The sequence below is a fragment of the Antedon bifida genome, chromosome 9 (genome assembly GCF_963402885.1).
Source record: "Antedon bifida chromosome 9, ecAntBifi1.1, whole genome shotgun sequence".
In the NCBI taxonomy this organism is placed as follows: Eukaryota; Metazoa; Echinodermata; class Crinoidea; order Comatulida; family Antedonidae; genus Antedon; species Antedon bifida.
This window is the reverse complement of record NC_136234.1, coordinates 13,633,915-13,653,611: the sequence shown is the minus strand read 5'-3', so window position 1 is coordinate 13,653,611 and position 19,697 is coordinate 13,633,915. Positions and strand designations below refer to the sequence as shown.

Genomic DNA, 19,697 nt, shown 5'->3' with positions numbered 1-19,697 from the left:
TGAGTGAGTTTGAAACAATAAAATATTGATGATTACTGGAACTGGTTCTGGTCCTTGTAACCGTGGTTCTAGATTACATACGGTGGCTATTGACTGTATACAGTTAGCGCTTTCGGACACTGCATGTTGATGCTCAAAACAATATCATTCCTGCATCCCACTAGACCATTATTTCTTCATTTCTTTATTTCATTCCAGACCAACAGCGAATCATTGCCACTAATAGGCTGGTTATGTTTTGTAGTTGAACCCATCTTTGAGGAACTGCGATCTTTCAATTCCACTTCTGTCTATTACACGTTGCAGGATGGATTTTATTTATTTGGCTTGGTAGAATGGAAAGTGAGGATTTTTACAGGTTTGTTTGATCTTATCACGTGCAAGATCCATTTAAAATTTATGTTGTTGGTTTTCGTAATATTCCTGCAAGCTAATTGTGGCTGTTCGTTGTATAAATGATAATATCGTTTCAGTCATTGATTATGATTACTGTTATTAATAGTGTTTATGATAAAAATAATAATATAAATAATTAAAAATTAAAATATAGTTATTTATTTGATAATATAGTATATAATAGAAACAATTAAAATATTTGAATGTATATATAATAAAACGTTGTATAGTTAAAAGAATAGGTTTATACATTAAATTGAACGTTAATAAAATAGGTGAAGATATTTTTAAATTACACCGTTTATTGATTTCTGGCTGTTCCACTTGACGGCTTTTCTACCACGCTTCAATACACCTCGACCAATCAAAATTGTTCTACACTACACTGACTGGCCGTTGCGGCAATTTTAAAGTTCATCTACCACTAACGGACGCGACAGAAGTAGGTTTCAAATTGTATGAAAACAGATAACAAATTCTAGCTTTAGGCTAGACATTTGTAACATTTTAGTATAATAATAGTAGTAAGTATCTTATATTGTATTTTTAGTAGGCCTACACCATTAATTTAGGCTACAAAGCGAGAGAGAGAGGCCGCCGAGTTAGAGAGAGGAGAGACTGAGCTGAGCCTAGGCCTAGCCTCCTCTCTCTAGGCTTGCCCCAACCTAGGCTCCTAGGCCTAAGCTTTATTCAAATCTAGGCCTAGTCAACTATGATTGTCTAGGCTAGGCGGTAACGGTATATGCTGAAGTTAATAAGCACACCATAGGCCTAGCCTAGGCCTATTTTAAATTCACCAAATGTAGGTACCTAACATGAAAATTCAAACTTATTGAAACAGATCGAGTCATACATCAAAAAATGAAGAAAAAAAATAGAAATTTAATAACACAAAAATAATTAAAATTCGTCAACATGGTAATTTTTTATAATTTTTTTAATGTTTTTTTTTCATAAAAAATCAGTATAGGCATTTCAATGCATAAGAAAAAAAAAGTGTGGCAATGAAGTGCAATATTCTTAAAAATTGTTTGAAAATTATTATTTAAATTTATTATTTTTCCAAACATGAATCTACCTCTTCTCAACAACAACCAAACCCATTTACGTTATAACAACTTTTTCCCTACCCTCTGACAATTATTACAAATTGTCTTTCAGTCGAATTGATATTCACAAACATACTATACTTGCACACCCAAATCTACACCAGCTTGGGTAAAAACACGCACTCTGATTGGCCGCATTGTAAACTGACAACCTAGCGTACTAATATTCATACGGGTTATTGTTATTAATAAAAAATATTTATTTGCAATCTTTTAAAATCGCTGTATTCTAACAACTTTAGTACCAAAACATAATTGAATGTTATAAATCAAACATTGTTTTATTTTATTTCCTACTTTTTAAAACATATTTAGAGTGATTTAGAGTGAATATTATGTATACAAAGGAGTCGACATAGACCGTCAAAGGCCTATTCTTTAACCAGGGAGATACATCCCTGCGTAACACTACATCCTATGCTATGCTAGGCCTAGGTAAACATGTGGAAAAATACAAAATTTCAACATCTAAAAATTCCATTGTAACATCTATCAATATACACAAAACTTATGTCAAAATAATCGTAATAGCATGTAGTATATGGACTGAAACATGAAAATAATGGACTAACTCACTTTTTATGAAAAAAAGACGTGTTTTGATGAGGTATATTTTTGAATCGTTGTAACTCATGAAATAAACATCAGAAAAAAGAAAAAAAACATTCCCAGCAGTAGAACAACTCCCTGTTGACATTTTGGTACCAATAATGTCATCATTATCCAACCAGAAGTAATTTTAAAGATTTTTTTAAAAAAGGACCTTCAGCGCGATCTGAATATCAGGTCACACTTTTTTGGCGACATCAAAAAGGGGCGTGTCACCATAAGTTGCAGGTACCTACCAAATGGGCAAAGAAAGGTTTGAACGTAGGCTAGCCTAAATTGAACATTTCTTTTTAATAATAATTGTTGTAATGTAAGACTAGGGCCTAGCCTAGGCCTAAGTAAGGCATGGTGTGGTACTGTGGTGGTGTTCAATATTGAAAGAACCAGAACAATTTCAATTATTCTTGAAAGCCTAGGCCAATCATTCATCTTTTTTTCTTATTATTTTAAAGACACTAAATAATTGAAAAGATGAGTTGGGTAGATGACGAATGGAAAGATGGCCTTTCCCACAAGGCACTTAAAAAGGTACAAGAGCTTGAATCCAACTTAGACAGGTTAAAAAAAGAGCATAAACAAAAGCTCTTCCAGTTAGATTCATTAGATGGAGCGTACAAGAAGCAAGTGAGAAAGACTGAAGAGGAAAAGTCAACCAACACTAATCTTGCTCGTGAAAATCAGACTCTTCTTGAGCAATGCCGTGATCTTGAGAACAAGCGCGAGAAGCTGCAACACGAATTGCATTCAAAAGAGACACGAATTGCCTGCATTGAAGGGCAGTTGTCGCATTCGAAATCTTCACTCACCTCGGAAGCTCACAAAACGGGTAAGATGTTTTCTTTTAATCACAATAATTTTGAACAATATTTTCATTGATATTTTTTCATGCAATTTATAATATTCACATACAGTATGAGTATTAAATTAAGATGACATTTTTTCATGATTTGATTTCTAAATGTTTAAATAAAGTAGAACCCCTCTTGGGACACCCTACAGTATTAAGGGGAAAAATTTGTTTTAATACCATGACTTGACTGCAATGCTGAGGACACCCTGAGTTCTACTCTGTATTGTGAAAATTAGGTGTGTCCCAGTGTATTTTAGTTGCCCACAAATTATATTTTCAAACAAGCCCATTGGCCCACTAGCCAGGGTTCTCACTAGCATGTCATGAGTGGTGGTCGGCCATAATATAGTATCAGAACATCGATCGCGCAGACCTAGATTTTTTTTTTGGTTATATGGCAGGCCTGGAAACGCGACAAAGATCGTGTCCCTAGATTTTGTGTGACATGAAACGTGATACTCTCTCTAAATTAACTGTTCCCACCCACACGTCGCACATAACAATATAGACATGTCAGAATGAAGAAGTAATAACCAGAAATTAAAAAAATTAAATTTCATATACATTTTAGGGTAAATTCATGGAAAGTCTGTTTTTCAGCAGCTTAGGGAAGCTCATTAATATTCATGAGATATTCACAAAATCACGTCATCAGTGGATTCTGAACTCGCGACGTCATGTACGTTGTGTTTGTCAACTAATTTACATATCTCTCTCCCTTGTCAAACGACGACCACCCGATCATTGTGAAATAAATTTTTTGTAGATTTTCTAAGCTAGGCCTAAAGTGTAATAATAACAGTAGCATATATTTATTTGACATTTAATGAAATACAAAATTAGTACAGATCATGGAGTCATAAATTATACTATTTTTATACCTCTATAGTACAGATCGTATTATCGGCTTCACGTACTAGCCTAAATCATTTTTTTTTATGGGTGAGAGCCATTCTGACTAGGGATTCCATGCCATGATGGATGGCTACGTTAAAACAAAAAAATCCAAAACAGAGCTTTACGCATTATTCTCAAACTTCATCCTATGTCACACCTCTCTGATGATCACTTTAAACTAGCCCATACCATTCCTCTTCAGAAAAGACTCCACTACCAACTTGGTTGTCTTACTTTCAAAACCCTGAATCTTCTTGCTCCTCAAGGCTTATGCCATCTCCTCACTAAAATTATTGCCAATGGGAGGATGACTACTCGTCAAATCTCAAAAGGAAATCTTCACATTCCTAAACCCTCTCTTGATATTTTCAAACTCTCCTTCAGCTACAAGGCCCCTCATTTCTACAATGATCTTCCTCTATCTATCCGCAATTCCTTATCCTTTTCCTCTTTCAAAACTAGACTTATGACTTTTCTCAAAACTATGTAATCCTTTTCCAGATTTTAAATTGTAAAATAGTAGATCTAAATATTTATATATGTATATATATATGATATATTTTTGCTTAATTTAATTTTTTGATTATTTTCTATTCAAATTTTCTTATTCAGTTTTTTAGTCTTATGTAATTAATTTTATTTTTTGGTTTTTGTTTTTTTTACTTTTCTGTTTTTGTTGTATTTTGTATATTGTACAGTATCTGTTCTGAGGGTCCCAAATGATCAGCAAATGCTGGATGGATCACCCTCATTAAATATGGTTAAAATAAATAAATAAATAAATAAAAAACATTTGGGGCCCATGGGCCTAGCTAGCCTACTAGACGATTGGCCAATAAATAACAAAACTCAGTGGATTCCAAACCCATCCTAACAACCAAACTCCTAAACAATATAAACCTAAAATGTTCTACAAAATCGGCTGTAAATATTGAGGCAAAACAAGGTCCGATCGTCGTCCGCACGTATGGTGTCGCGATCGTCTAAGTAGACCTAGGCCAAAAAAGCGGATACTGCATCAAGCAAGTAGACCTAGCCGGTCCGGCCCAGTTAAAAATTGAGCTACTGTAGCTAGTGTAGTAGACCCTATGCGAATTGATACTACCAGGCCTTTTACTATAGGCTACACTTGTTAAAATTAGCAGTACTTATGTTTACAAATATTCCAACTCTCTCATTCGAGCTATATTATCTATACCATTCCGGTAGGTCGAGCCGACCTTCAATCAAATACTGTACATCGTTCATGTTGTGATTATAGACGGGGTATACTCGACCCAACCAGTTTGGTATTGTATACTGTATCTGCTTACGACGTGACGAGAGAGCACATGTATTGTCTCGCTCAGCAGGAATGTACAGACGTTACGCTTCATTGATTTGAAGGCTTTTTACTAAGTCAGTGCGAAAATCGGCAAACGTAAACTGAATCTCCAAATGATTTTACACAATTGTGATAAATTTTCATAGAAAATTGACTTTATAAATGGGAAGACCGACTAAAATTACATCAGATAAGCATTATTTTACAAAAGTAATTGATATGGTTAATGATAACAAGTCGTCGGAAGATCGACCATTTCACAAATTTTCCTATTCTGTAACACAGTGTCATATCGCCGTAGCTGCACTTGCAATTTTGGCTTCACATCACAGCCTTCGTTCTGCTTCACCGCTCGCTTATAATAAGTGAGACTTTTACCGTTCAAGAGACAAACAATTATATTTTTTACTATTCATTTTAAACCCGGAACCCTGCTTTAACATGGAATATATTGATTTTGCATATATTTTTTTATGTTGACGTAGGTAGGATTAAATTAATAGCGTAAGTCTAGAGGCTGCCGAAACTTGACTCGACTCCGATGTCAATTCGGCCCACGATGTCGTCTCGTTCGGCTAAATTAAGGTAACCATTGCATAGGGCGGCTACAAAATGTGTCATCTCCTAGCCTAGGTAGGATTTTAAGGTGGCGCCGATTTTAATTTGTGAACAGTACATTGTTAATTTGCATTGTCCATGCTTTTTCTAAAGGCGATGATATTGATTAACTCTACGAACCACCCTACGATCGACGCATAGATAATTATAATAACAATAAACTACGATCTACGTGCGTAAATATGGTGGTGGTCGGCAGCATGAAAGTGGTGGTTGGAAATTCAGAGAGGTGGACGTCGCCGACCACCGTGGCGAGAACCCTGGGCCAGTAGGCTCTGTAGATTGACTTGTCCGTATGCCATTGGCTTTTTCTAAATTATTTTAATACCTACTGTAAATAATCAGCCCAAAGATAACTGACTTATTCTACTTAAATTTATTTTTTTTATATATATATATATTTTATATTCAAGGTCAAATCAAAGGTGAACTTGAGAGAGCTCAGGCAGATCACTTGGATGTCTTATCAAAACTGGAACGTATACAATCAGATTATAGCCGTCTGCAAGAAAATTGCACACAGCAGAAACACCAGATAACTAATTACTCTGAGAAGAACAGGTCTCTTGAAGGTCAACTGAAGAAGTTACAGAATGAAGTTGACAGACTTGGTGGTACAAGGTCCTATAGTGCTTCTTCTAGAGGTTTGTTACTTTGATGTCAGCAATTTTGTAAAAATTGATTAAAATTAAATATTACTATTATTGGACAAACTATCAAGCAAGAAACATTTGTTTAACAGGTTTTACTGTGCATTGAATAGTCACAAGCTTTCTCACTAGAATAATTTTCTTTTTAATAACTTCTTGAACTAGAACTTCAGCCTGTAAAAAATTGGTTGACTACTAGTACATCTAGCTTATAAACTGTGGAAAAGTCTTACCAATCACCTTCAATCAAAGTTTTTACAACCCTTTTAAAAACACACGTTTTTAGTTCTTTGCAATTCATTCTGTTTTCTCTTTCAATCACATTTTTATTTTATAAGCACTTTGAGGCAGTCTGCTGATTGTTAAAAACTGAAAGTTAAAAAAAAAAGTAATCCACAAATAATAGGTGAATAATTAAAAGTAGATAATGGAATGCACAAAATTTAAGATTGAAACTGTATTTTTTTTAGAGAGTTGTTCAGAAGATGATGAAAAGAGTATACGCAAACGACTTATGAGCATGGAAACAGAAAATGAAAGGCTAAAGAATGAAATAAAAACATACAAAAATAAGGTAGTATCCAAAAGTCTTTTAATATCTTCTAGTATTATACATTCTTTCTTGGAGAATTACATTATACGTTTTCTCTAATTTTGTGTATTGAGGATTAAAATGTGTCTTTCTTATATCTTTTAAGGTTGACAAATCAAACTCAAGGCCAAATGATCTGCTATCATTTGGTGCCCCTGAACCAATCGTGGATCTACTGTCTCTTGATCCACCTCCAAAGAAACAGCCAACTGACTTGTTGTCATTTGACCCGCAACCAGTAAAAGCACCAGTGGTTGACCTTTTGGGAGGGAATTTGTTTTCATTTACACCAGGTGGATTAATGGATCAGGCCGTAGTGAAGTCAAGTGGGAATGATGCTGAATTGAAACGCCTTGTAGAGAAACTGGAAAAAGAAAAAGAGGGTATGTTTCTTAATTTGTGTTCGCATTCATATCGTGTTGAGAAAGCCACTCAAATGTGTGGATAAACTAATAGTTAATATGAGTGGGTGGTACATGTAGATAATAATTGGAATTTATTTGGACATCTACCTAGCTTACTGTTACTAAGTTACCTATGCATATAATTTAGCTTATATTATTTTTTTTGTTTTTTTTTGCAAGAATAACATTTTTTTGTGTGTAGATTGTTGCTGTTTTAACTTGCTTTATTATATACTTTAATCATTTTGATTAGGCAACACCAAAAACATTAACTGTATTAAATTGATAGAATTAACATCAAAGTGCTTTATGACATTTTAACTGTATATTATAAATGATCTATTTTGTTTCAGAATTAAAATCTTCTAGTCATAAACTAGAACTTCAAGTGCAGACAAAGACCAAAGACATTGACAATTTTAAAAGTCAGCTTCAAGAACTTCAAATTCAGTTAGAAGATTCCAAGAAAGAGATGGTTCAAAGAGAGCAAAAGATAAAGAAGCTGGTTGAAGAAGGCAACACCGAAAAGTCAAAAACTGAGGATGCTAATACTAAGGTACCTGCTCTATAAATATAAATCTCTTTTAAAATACCACCAAATAAATAACAACACTATTCAAGAGTTCTTCAATGTATTCCTGTACAAACATACATTTTTATTATAAAATGCTATTAAACTATCAACAATTTTTAGCTCTTGACCTGAAGGTATTATTAATTATCTAATAATTTTGGTATGGCTGCGAAAACACGAGCTTTGATTAAATCTCTTTTTTATTTCTCATCATATAACAATGTCTGACCGCAGTCATATTGTTTGTATGTGTCAGTTATGTATTAAGGAATTACTTTTATTTCTAGCTTGCAGAAGCTGAGAAGAAGATTAAACAGATTGGACAAGAATTAGAATGTCAGCGCCACAACGCAGAAGCTGTTCGGCAATCTTTGGATCATAAGCTGAAAGAAAAAGAAAAATCGCATAAACAGGAGATATCTGAGCAAGTGCAGGCTAACTCTTTACTTGAGAAGCAATTGAATGATACCAAGAACAAGATGCAACAAGAGATCAACCACTTGACAAATGATCGTAACACTTACCAGAGCCAGCTTGAGAGACTCCAAGCCAAGAGTAGCAAGACCGACCATGAAGTTAGTGATCTAAAATCGAAGATTAATGCAGCAGAGCAAACAATGAGGTCTAACGAAACAACAGAAAGTCAGTTAAACAAGAAGATATCAGACCTTTCTAAAGAGAAGGATATGTTAGTTTCCAAGCTTGAACAGAGTACATTCAAATTGACCAACTTCGAAGATCAGTTGAAAAAACTGAAACAAGATCTTTCTCAGAGTGAAGGAATTTCCAATGACTTACGAAGAAAACAATCAGAAAAGGAAACTGCTATGGAATCAATGGAAGTGAAATATGAAGGGAAAGTAAAAGAATTAAGCAACATGCTTGAAAATGTTAAAATTCAATGTGCTGATCTCCAGAAAAAGTTATCGTCTGCTGAAAATCTCTCAAAGAAGCATGAACGTGAAGTTGGAGAGCTTACTTTAAAGTTTGAAACTGCAACAATGGAAAAAGAAGCTCTAAAAGAGGAAACACAAAAGCGAGAGAAGGATAGCCGGTCACTGCATGAAGAAATAACATCTTTAAAACAGAACCATCAAGATGTGTTAAATACAGTAAAGAAAGAAAAAGAGATGGTTAACAAATTAGAAAGTAAAGTAGAAGAAAAAGAAAATAAACTTGCCGACCTACAAGAGTCATCAGCAGAAATGACGAAAACTATTTTAAACTTGAGGAAGGAAGAGTGTCAAATTAAGCAAGAACATCAGGATTTGTTAGTTACACTTAAGAAAGAGAAAGAAAAGCTAAAAGAATATCAGAACCAGGTTGAAGATTATGAGAATAAAGTTTTACAGCTTAAAGATTCTGTTGCTACAGAAATTGAAAGAGCAAATATGTTACAGAAACAAGAAGCATCTTTGAAGCAACAATGTGAAGAGACATTGAAAATGGTAGATACGGAAAAAGAAGAAACAAAGAAATATAAACAAATGTTGGAAGCGAGTGACAACAAGATGGCAGAACTTGCATCATCATTGGAAAAGGAATCTTTAAAGGTCTGTTCTTTACAGAAACAAGAAGCAGATCTTGTTGCTAGTGTCGAGCCACTGAAGGCAACAATTGCGTTGCATGTGTCTGAAATCTCAGCTCTGGAATCTCAGCACAAAAAATTGTGTCAGCTTGCAGATGCAAAAGGAGCAGAAGTGAGGGACTTGACAGATAGCTTACAGGTTATATCATCAGAGTCACAACACCTGCGGGATAGATTGGAGATTGCGACAACAGAACTTCAGGATGTTACCAAGAATAAAAGGTAAAAATATATCAATATGTACTGTGTATACCAATTATAAAAAAATCAAACAACAATTAACACAATTATAAACAGTCTCTCGGTTGTACATGTATTCAAATTTAATAAATATGAAATTACAGCATATTGGTCCTGTAATTGCGTTTGAAAAAAAAATAGTTAGTGCATGGTTACTGTAATAATCATTTATTATTTCTAGTGCTGCAGTGGAGGAATGTGCAGATCTTAAAAATGCGCTTTTACAAAAAGAGGATGAGCTTCAAAAGGCAGATGATAATCTTGCAACAGAAAAAGAAAGCAATCACAAACTTGAACAGTACATACAAGGTAAGTTAAAATACCATAGTTAATTAAATTGATTTTTTACAGACTTGCCATATTTGAAAACGGTTTGTGTGAGCTTTGCCTCTCCATTTAATTCCATTAAATATAAAAATTCAAATGAACTACAGTTTTGCACATCAATTAATGAATTGTTTTATTTCAGAACTGCTGTCAGCCGAAAAGAAGAGAGAAGCTGAACTTTTTGAAGCAGAGAAGAAGTCAAATGAAGTTCTGGAAAAACTTTCTGAAGAATTCCAAGCCCATAAAGATTCAACTTTAGATATTAAACAGCAGTTAGAAGAGGCACTGTCCAATATTGAGCATACTTCAGCAGTTATTCTTCAGAAAGATCAGCAAATAAGCAACCTGACTGAAGAAATCTCTATTCTTAAAGCTGAAGCTCTATCAGCAATTCAGAAAGAAGCAAAAGCAACAGAGTTATTAGATGAAATAACCAAAGAACACATGTCTGTTAAATTACAAAATGAAGAAATAACTGAGAAGCTTGCTGCAGCAAAAAAAAATATAGAAAGTAAACAGGAAGATTTTGAGATAAAGAATATGGAAGTTAAGCAAATGCAAGATGACCTTTCCACGGCCCAGAAGGAAGTGGAGGGTCTAACTGAAAAACTGAAGGAAGTCAAACAACAAAACAATAGTGTAATTGAAGAAAAAGAATCAAGAATTCAGTTGTTAGGCAAGGAAATCACTGAAGCATCAGAAGAGCTTAGAAAAGTTGGTGAGGATTTACAGAATCTGGAAACTGTTACGAAAATCACTTGTCAAGACAATGAAAATCTAAAAGATAAGGTGGCTGGACTAGAAGAAGTAGTTTGTGCAAAAAGGATAGAGGTAGAGAAACAATCTGAAGAGATTCTTACCCTTCAACAGCAAATCGATAATGCATCTTGCATGAATGAAAGAAAAGTTTCAGACTTAAAAACACAACAAGATTCATTAATTCAAGATTTTGAACAGCTAAAATCAGTAATTAGTGATAAAGAAAATGAAGTCCTCGAATTAAAGTCCAACTTGGAACAGTCCATCACAGATTTAGAAACTATAAAAGCAAGCTTGACAGAAAAAGAAACAGAGAGTGAAAGTTTGAAGAATGAAATAAAGACGATTGAAGAGCAATTGATGCAAGGTACAGACAATTTATTGTCAAAAGATAAAGAGATACAGTCACTGAAGAATGACATTGAAGCCTATGAAAAGAGTCTTGATGATATTTCTGTTAAGTTGAATGCAGATGCCAATGAATTTGAACAAGAAAAGGCAAGCCTTATTGAAAAAGTCAGTCAAAGTGAAGCAATTATCCAGGAAAAAGAGTCTGAACTAGTTAGTTTGAAATTTAAATTAGAAAATTCAGAAGAGGACCTAGAGAATTTGCAATCGGCATTAGAAGAGTCTGTCAAGAAACTTGCATCTTCCGAAAATGAAAAATTAGAAGTTTCTAATACACTTGAAACAAAGATTAACTTAATTACTGAAACTAACAAGGAAATCCAAACACTTAAAGACGAAGTTGAAGATATACAGCTACAACTTGATGTTGCCTCCGACTCTCTGAATTCTACAAGAAAAGAACTAGAACAGGCAACAGAATCATTAGACAAGAACAAGGAAGAATCTGTACAATTGTTAAACCAAAAAGATGCTGAACTTCGAAAAATGCTTGATGACATTGATGTTTGTAAATCAAGTGCTGAAAAGAAAATACAAGAACTAACTGAAGAAAATATGAAGCTTCAGGAAGAAATTTCCTGCTTGACAACAAAACTGGTAAAGGCCACAGATATGCTGCAGGTTAAAAACAGTGAAATAGAACAAGTAAATTCTGAAAAAGATACTCTTACTAATGAGAAGCAATCATTACAAGGATCACTTAATGTTTTACAAATGGACATGGAAGATACAAATGATACCATTGAAGCTCTCCAGGAAAAGAACAAACACATGACTGAAGCATTAGAAGCCAAAGATAAAATTATCCAACAAAATGAAATAGAATTTTCAGAAATCAATAAAAGCTGGGAAGGAAAAGTAATGCAAATAACAACACAACATGAAGATGCCACTCAACTTATCTGCAGTCTAGAAGAGAAATTGGAAAAAACAACTGATTTAGTAAATGCTAAAGGAGAAGAGGTTTCTCATCTCCAACAACACATAAATAGTTTGAAGGAGAATAAAGAACAGTTACAAAGCCATCTGGAACTAGTGCAAATGGATTTAGAAGACAAAGTAGTTGACTCTGATGCTTTATTGGAAAAGGTTGGAAAACTAGAGGTTACATTGCAGGCACAGAAGTCTTCGATCAGTGAAAAAGAAGATATCATTTCCAATGCTGAATTAAAACTGGATACAATGGCAAAATCTATGGACAAGGAAATTAAATGCTTAGAAGAAAAGATAGCAGAAAAAGAATATTATATTGAAGAGCTTAAAGAAAATCTTACTGACCAGGAGAAAGATATGGTGATCATGAGAGAGACAGAACGGGGTCTCAAAGACAACTTGGTAAAGATTGAATGTGAAGCACATTCCTTGGAACTGGAACTTAGTGAGCTTAAAAATGACAAAGAGATGGTGAATGACCTGTATAATAAAGAGAAATGCAATTTAAATGATCTGAAGAATGAATTGTTCATCATCAAAGAAAACCATAATCAGGAAACTGAGACACTTAAAGAGAAGTTGGCAGGACATATGAAGGATGCTGACATAGAAAGAATTGAAAAGGATGCTCTACAAACTCAACTAGAGAATATAGAGACAGAAAAGGATGAGTTAAATGCTAAACTAGAAAGTCTGAGAGCTCAAAATGATCTTAATTTGAAAGCTAAAGAAGAACTAGAGTTTCAGCTTAAAACAGCAAACAGTTCTTTGCAAGATCTAATAACTGTCAAAGATGAAATTGAACATAAATATCAATCACTCATTGAAAATAATCAACTAAATTGTTCAGAAATGAGTTCCCTGAAAGCTTTAGTTTCTGATTTACAAACTGAATTGGCTATGAAAGAAAAGCAATATGTTGGTTCCATCTTATCCATTAGCAGTGAAGTTCAGTCTGTTGGTCTTCAAAAAAATTCTCTTCAAGAATCTATGTCGGTAATGAAGACTGAGCACATTGAAGCTATAGATAAATTAAAAGGTGCTTTCGAGATAGTCAAGGATCATACTGCGGAATTAGAGAAACGATTAAAAGCAGTCATTGAAGGTAAAGAGTTACAAGCAAACTCCTATTCAGATAAAATTAACAGCTTAGAAACAACAATTGAAAGCTATGAAGCAGAGATCGAATTGGGAAGTAAAAAACTGAAGCAGAACTCTGAGGAAAATGATTTAGTTATCAGTGAACAAAAATGCAAGATTGAAGAGCTTGAGCAGACAATTGAAGATCTATCATCTAATTTATCACTTGAAAAAATGTCTGTTGCTAAAATCAAATCAGATGAACTCTCACGTTTTGCTAATATGGAGACAGCATTGAAAACAGAAATTGCCAAACTCCAACGGCAAATAGACCTTTCACAAGAAGAGTACCAGGAAATGTTGGAGGCAGAAGTATTGAAGTTGAAAGATGCTGAAGGCCGATTAGAGGAAGCAAAAGAATGTTTGAATAGAGAAAAAGACAGGGCAAATAATCTAGAAAGTCGTTCACAACAAATGATGTTTGAACTAAAGAGTAAGATTTCAGAGTATGATTCAATCATTGAAGATAATGAAAACAAGTTATTATCACAGGAAACTAAAGTGGTAGATCTAAGTGATAAGTTGCATACTGCTTGTCAAAAGATTGAAGATCTCCAACAAGAAAACCATGATCAAATTGAAGGCATGATGAAAGCTGATAAAGAAATGAAGCAGACACGGGCAGAGCTTGAACAAAATATTCTAAAACTAAACACTGATTTAGAATTGATAGCAAACAAGCTTGCAGAGAAAGAACACCAACTAGAAGAGACTGTAAGAGAAAAAGATAAATTAGATAATGAAGTTGTAACACTAGTATCTGAAAACAAGACAGTGTCTGAATCTGCTCTTACCGATAAAGAGATTTTACAGTCTAAATTTGAGGAAATGGAGAAAGAACGAGATAGTTTAAAGGATAATTTGGAAAAAGTGACCCACGATTATGAAGAACTTATTATGGAAAAAGAAGAGTTGGATTATAGAGCTAAAACGGCTATCGAAGAGCTTAACATTATGAATGACATCAAGAAAGAGCTAGAAGATAAATCTGAATCTTCTTGTAATGAAAAAGAAGAGTTGAATTCAGAAATTGTCTCTCTGAAAAAGGTAATTTCAGATGGTACTGTAGAATTAAATATGGTACAAAAAAGACTAATTGAGTCTGAAGAACATTTTAAACATCAAATTGTAGAGCTAGAATTGCAGATTGAGTCCTTACAATCAAGAGAAAGCTTATTGAATGATGAAAAAGAAAAACTGATACAAAATATTGATGAAGAAAAATGCACTAATGAAAGTCTGAATGAAAATGTAAAACAAAGAAAGCAAGACCTGGTTGAAAAAGAAGAAGAGTTGAAATCTATACAAGAACAAGTTGAAGAATTTACAACAGCAAATACAAAATTAGAAGAAGAAAGTATTGCAAAATTAGAAGCATATAGCCATGAAATCTGTCAGTTGCAAGAAATGGTTAAAAAGCATGAAAATGAAAAAGCATTGTTAGAAGTGGAGATCGAGAAGTTAAAGGAAAGTCTATCAAGAGAGACAGGTTATTCAGAAAGCGCCATCACAGAGTTAAATCATAAATACAAAGAGTTAGAACAATCTTTGGCAACCGAGATCAGCACCACAAAAAGTCAGACTATTGCTTTAGAAGAAAAACATCAACTCAGTTTAGAAGCAGAAATGCAAAAGGTTAGAGATATAAAAAATCTATTAGAAGAAACTAATGATGGTTGGAGTAAAGAAAAAGACAGAACAAATGATCTTGAATGCATTATTACGGGACTGAAAGCTGATTTTGAAAACAAGAGTTTGGATAGTACATCTATTGTGAAAGACGGTGAAATGAAAATTGTATCATTAGAAACTGAAATGTCTGAGCTAAGAGAGAAATTAAGTGTTGCCTGTAAAAGAATTGAAGAACTTCAGCAAGAAAAACATGATCATATTGAATCCATGATGATAGCTGAGAAGGAAATGAAGGAGGCACGAGTAGAACTTGAACAACACATTACTAAATTGACTGCAGATGCAGAAATTAATGATGGTAAATTAAAAAAGAAAGAGGCGCATCTAAATGAAACAACTAAAGAAAATGATAGATTACAGAATGAAGTTAAAACTCTTACAATTGAAAATCAAAACATCTGTGAAAATGCTTTAACAGATAAAGAAGTTATTCAGTCAAAATTAGAGATAATTGAAAAAGAACGAGATGTTTTAAATGATCGTCTAGAACAGCTTACTGAAGATTATGAATCCGTTATTATGGCAAAAGAAGAATTAGATTACAAGGCTCTAACTGCTTTGGAAGAAGTTGAAAATTTAAAGGATCTCAAGAAAGAGCTTGAAACTAATAATAAGAAACTATTAGAAGATGAAGGAACTATGAAATCAAAAATATATTCGTTAGAAGAAAGAGTAAGAGAACTTGAAGCAGAAGTAGAAATAACAGAACAAAAGCAATTAGATCTGTTGCAGGAGAATGTTGAGAAATTAGAAAATGAAATTCACCAACTGAAAGGTGATAAATCTGAGTGCCAGTTAAAGATTGCAGAAATGGAAGCAGAGGCAGTTTCTTATGAACAGGTAATGTTTCATCCCTTGTAAATTTTCTCTATTCACTGACTTTCGCTGCTCAATTGTTTCACTGTTCTGTCTAGTTCTTCCGAAGACCAGTTCTTGAATTATCTTTCTATTGGCATCCTCTTTTGTTAACAAATTCAATTGACTAATTTTGCTAAATATGTAAAACTACTACTGTTTTTTATTCAGGTGGCGCTAAAGTTAAAAACTGTTGAAGATCGTGTTCTTGAGTTGGAAGTCATTCAAACTGATTTAGAATCAGAAATTCAATCATTAAAGTCACAGAAATCCACCCTTGAAGAAGAGAACGATCAACTTGAGAAATCGATAGAAACCCTGAATATGGAATTGAAGAGTGAATTAGAGAGCTTGAACAAAGCCTTACAACTTGCTGAATTCAAGATGGCAGAAAATTTAGAAGCGTTAGAAGCCCAGAAGGTACTGTAATATCTAATTAGATCCATTTTTATATCAAATCAAAAAGATTATTTTTAATTAGTCCATCTAATCTTTACTTGTCAATAACATTTTAACATTGAATTGTATGTGTACAGTAATACTAATTCAAAATTACTATGTTTCCATTTTTTTGCATTGTAAACTGACTTATGCCAATTGTTGTTTAGGTGCTTGTTGGGTTGAAAGAACAAGAGATGCAAGAAATGGAGAACAACTTAAAACATCTTGAGAAAGAATTTGATGATGTGAAAGTATCGCATAAGTTACAGATTGAAACATTGGAAAAGAAAATGGCAGATGATGAAAAGGAAGCTGATCAAGTATTACAGAATGCTACAGATAAGGTTTGTCATTTGAATTTACTAATGCTTGATAATAATAGTAATAATAATGACAGGATATAATATTTTATGTGACAGAATATGAAAATAATGAACATAATGATTTCTTCTTGACAGTAATTAATTAGCCATCAATAGTTATTTTGCAATCATTTACTTTTAAAATCTACTTTAGCTGAAATCAGAGATTGATAGCGTAGAGGAAAAATTGAATGTTCAATTGGAAAAGAATGAAAAGCAGTTGGTTGCTGAGGAAGCCTCCAAATTAGAAATGTTACAGCAGACATCAGATCTTAAGGAGGCCAATGAACAGATTGTTAGTCTACAGAAGATGAACTCTAGTCTGGTAAGACATTACTTGTCTGATTCATATACCAATTTCAATACAAAAAAATTATAATAACCCAGTCAAATGTGTACATAGTTAATTTATCAGAACGAAAAGGTCAAAGATAAAAACCTAGAAAAAGACAACATGGACCCACATGTCACACCTAACATTTGTTTTTATCAAGTCCTCTTCACCATGATAACTTTGAAATTTAGGATGTATTTTGTTTTCTTTTGTTGGTTTTTAAAATAGTATTATTAAGATTTTAAAAGATTTATCTGAATTGAAAAGTGTGTGTAGTTATAATTATTATTATAATTATTTTGTTCATATAGACAAATGAAATTGGAGATCTGAAAAGTGAGTTTGAACAGTCAAAGTTAACATTAGATAAAGCTAATCAAGATTTGAAGTTAGTGTCTCAGAAGTTGAAGATTGCTGTAGCAGATGGTTCGCCTAACACAAAACAAAGACGTGAGCTTGAAAAGCTTGAGGGAACTGTTGCCAAGCTTAGAGCAGAACTTGTTGACGAGAAAACCGAGACAGAACGATTATGCAATCAAGTCAGCCTATTAGAAAATAAAAAAGAGAATGACAAAACAAATAATGATGGTAAATTAGAAGAGGTTGAAAAACTTGTGCAAAAACAGAAGAAGAAGATAGAAGAATTGAACAAGGATAAGGAATCTTTACAAGGAAAGCTGCAGTTGTCTGTCAACAATGCAAGACGCCTTGGAGAAGATATTAACAAATTACAAAAGCATATCGAGAAATTAGAAAAGGAATCAGTAAACAGTTTACCGAAACCAAGAGAAACAAAAATTGCAGATGTTGCAAAGAAAGAACCAGAAGAAATATTGCCAAAGGTAACCAGAAGTAGACGGGTAAAGATTTCTGAAACTAAAAAAGAGGTATCTCCCGTCAACGCTGTACAGAAACCAAAAGTTAACAAACGTAAGAAGGACAGTTCTGATGAAGATTCATCATGCAAGAGGTCTGCAATCGATGCCGCTGAATCCTCTCGCAATCAGTTGGATAGTGCTGATGATGAACCCATGCCGATTTTGAAACCAGTACGGCGATCTCGTCTACCAGAAAAGAAAACTAGAGGAGGCGTAGTTGGTAACAAGAGTAATGTTGGGATGATAAAAGACCAGTCAGAGCCTACGGAGACAAAGAGAATCACAAGAAGCAGGGCTTCGATGATTAGACAGGTAAGAACCCTTGATAATATTTTGTCCATATCTGTAATTTCTGCTGGTCACTTTAACTGTGGTTATTTTGGAGAAAATATTTCTTAGTAAAAGTACCTTACACTGATTGTAAAGTCAGTGCTACCTGGATATGACGCTTCCCTTACCTTCAATTCTTGTATACTACTGTACATGAGTTCCAATATTTGTTATGCCATGTGTGATGCATTTAAAAAGCCTCATCTTTTGGTGAGTGGTTTATGCGCATGGTGAAGTATTTATTTCTTTCTATACATACTATTACTGAAATAAACATTTGTTGTATTTGTGCACAGGCACCGGAAGCACTATCAACCATAACTAACAGTCCAAAGAAAGAATTGAAATCACTAGCAAGCAGGAAAGGAGTAAGCGCACCACCACAAAGGTCATTGAACTTTACCAACACACCTGAAATCGCATCAGAAGAACCTGTTGCCGAAATGAACGAGGAAAACTGCAAAATTCAATAACAACCTTTCATAGTTTGTAAATACAAAATTCCATGTAGATAACATTTTTAATTGCACCTTTTTATATAGTTTGGATTTGGGTTGTTGACTTAAATTGTTGATGTAAGCAGGCAAAAGTGAAATTTCACTATGCCCTGATGTAATTATTAATTGAAAATAATTAGTAATGAGTGAAAGCAATGCTTTTTAATTGCGATTACACATATTCAATTGAATTTGTGTTAAATTTGCAGTATTATTGGGAATATGGTTTATAATTTCTGTTATAAATCTTACATTAACAATGTATTTTATGTACAATCTAATTAATAATTTTGGTTGTTTTTTTTTGCACCAGCTTTTATGTTTTACCTTTTAATTTATGATAAATACATTACTGTAGTTTGGAATTGCAATCAAATCGAATTTATTAATAAACACAATTTAGTTTGTATTTTTGTTCACCTTTTCGTTGATTTTTAGATGTGGATAATTATTTTACAGTACTTTATCTTAGACCTTTAAAAACATGAATACAGTGATTTTGTTTTACAGATTACTTTTACTTTAAATGCACTTCCACTTTTATTTAATTTTTGTAGACATTTAGTTTCCACTTTATATGTACACTTGTTTTATATGTACAGTTGTATAAAGATGTGTAGTTTTTATATTGGTAATTGACCTTTGACCCTGGCTTATATCTTTTGAAATGTCACAATGTTAAAACGTGGTTTTTGTACATCCATTGTTTCAATGTTTATAATGATTACTTTTCCCATTAAACAAAACTGCAAAAGTATAATTTTGTTTATAATTCTTCAGTGTCTAACCAATTAATGCACCATTTGGAGATTCTTTTTCTTCTTTTAATCATATTCGGTTCAACCACTTTTATCTATCTCATTGCTGAGTTGTTGAGAACATATTTCAAG

The 19,697-nt window shown here is 33.4% G+C and overlaps 2 protein-coding genes across 3 annotated transcripts in view; one reads left to right on the top strand and one right to left on the bottom strand.

Annotated features, from left to right (window-relative positions):
- LOC144852162 (protein YIF1B-A-like) overlaps positions 1-19,697 on the bottom strand; it is a 238,405-nt gene that overhangs the window by 116,508 nt on the left and 102,200 nt on the right. The gene's annotated exons all lie outside the window — the stretch shown is intronic.
- Positions 782-19,567, top strand: LOC144852397 (uncharacterized). 2 transcript variants are annotated; one of them, XM_078710182.1, is made up of 14 exons: positions 782-838; positions 2,567-2,940; positions 6,217-6,447; positions 6,924-7,027; positions 7,152-7,428; positions 7,803-8,005; positions 8,311-9,833; positions 10,033-10,160; positions 10,321-15,950; positions 16,137-16,385; positions 16,574-16,750; positions 16,923-17,093; positions 17,414-18,292; positions 18,607-19,567. In XM_078710182.1, the coding sequence occupies exons 2-14, from the start codon at positions 2,586-2,588 to the stop codon at positions 18,781-18,783; spliced, it is 10,104 nt and encodes a 3,367-aa protein (XP_078566308.1). In that variant the 5' UTR covers positions 782-838; positions 2,567-2,585; the 3' UTR covers positions 18,784-19,567. The 2 variants fall into 2 exon arrangements, with proteins under 2 accessions (XP_078566308.1, XP_078566307.1); XM_078710181.1 differs by having other exon boundaries at positions 797-920.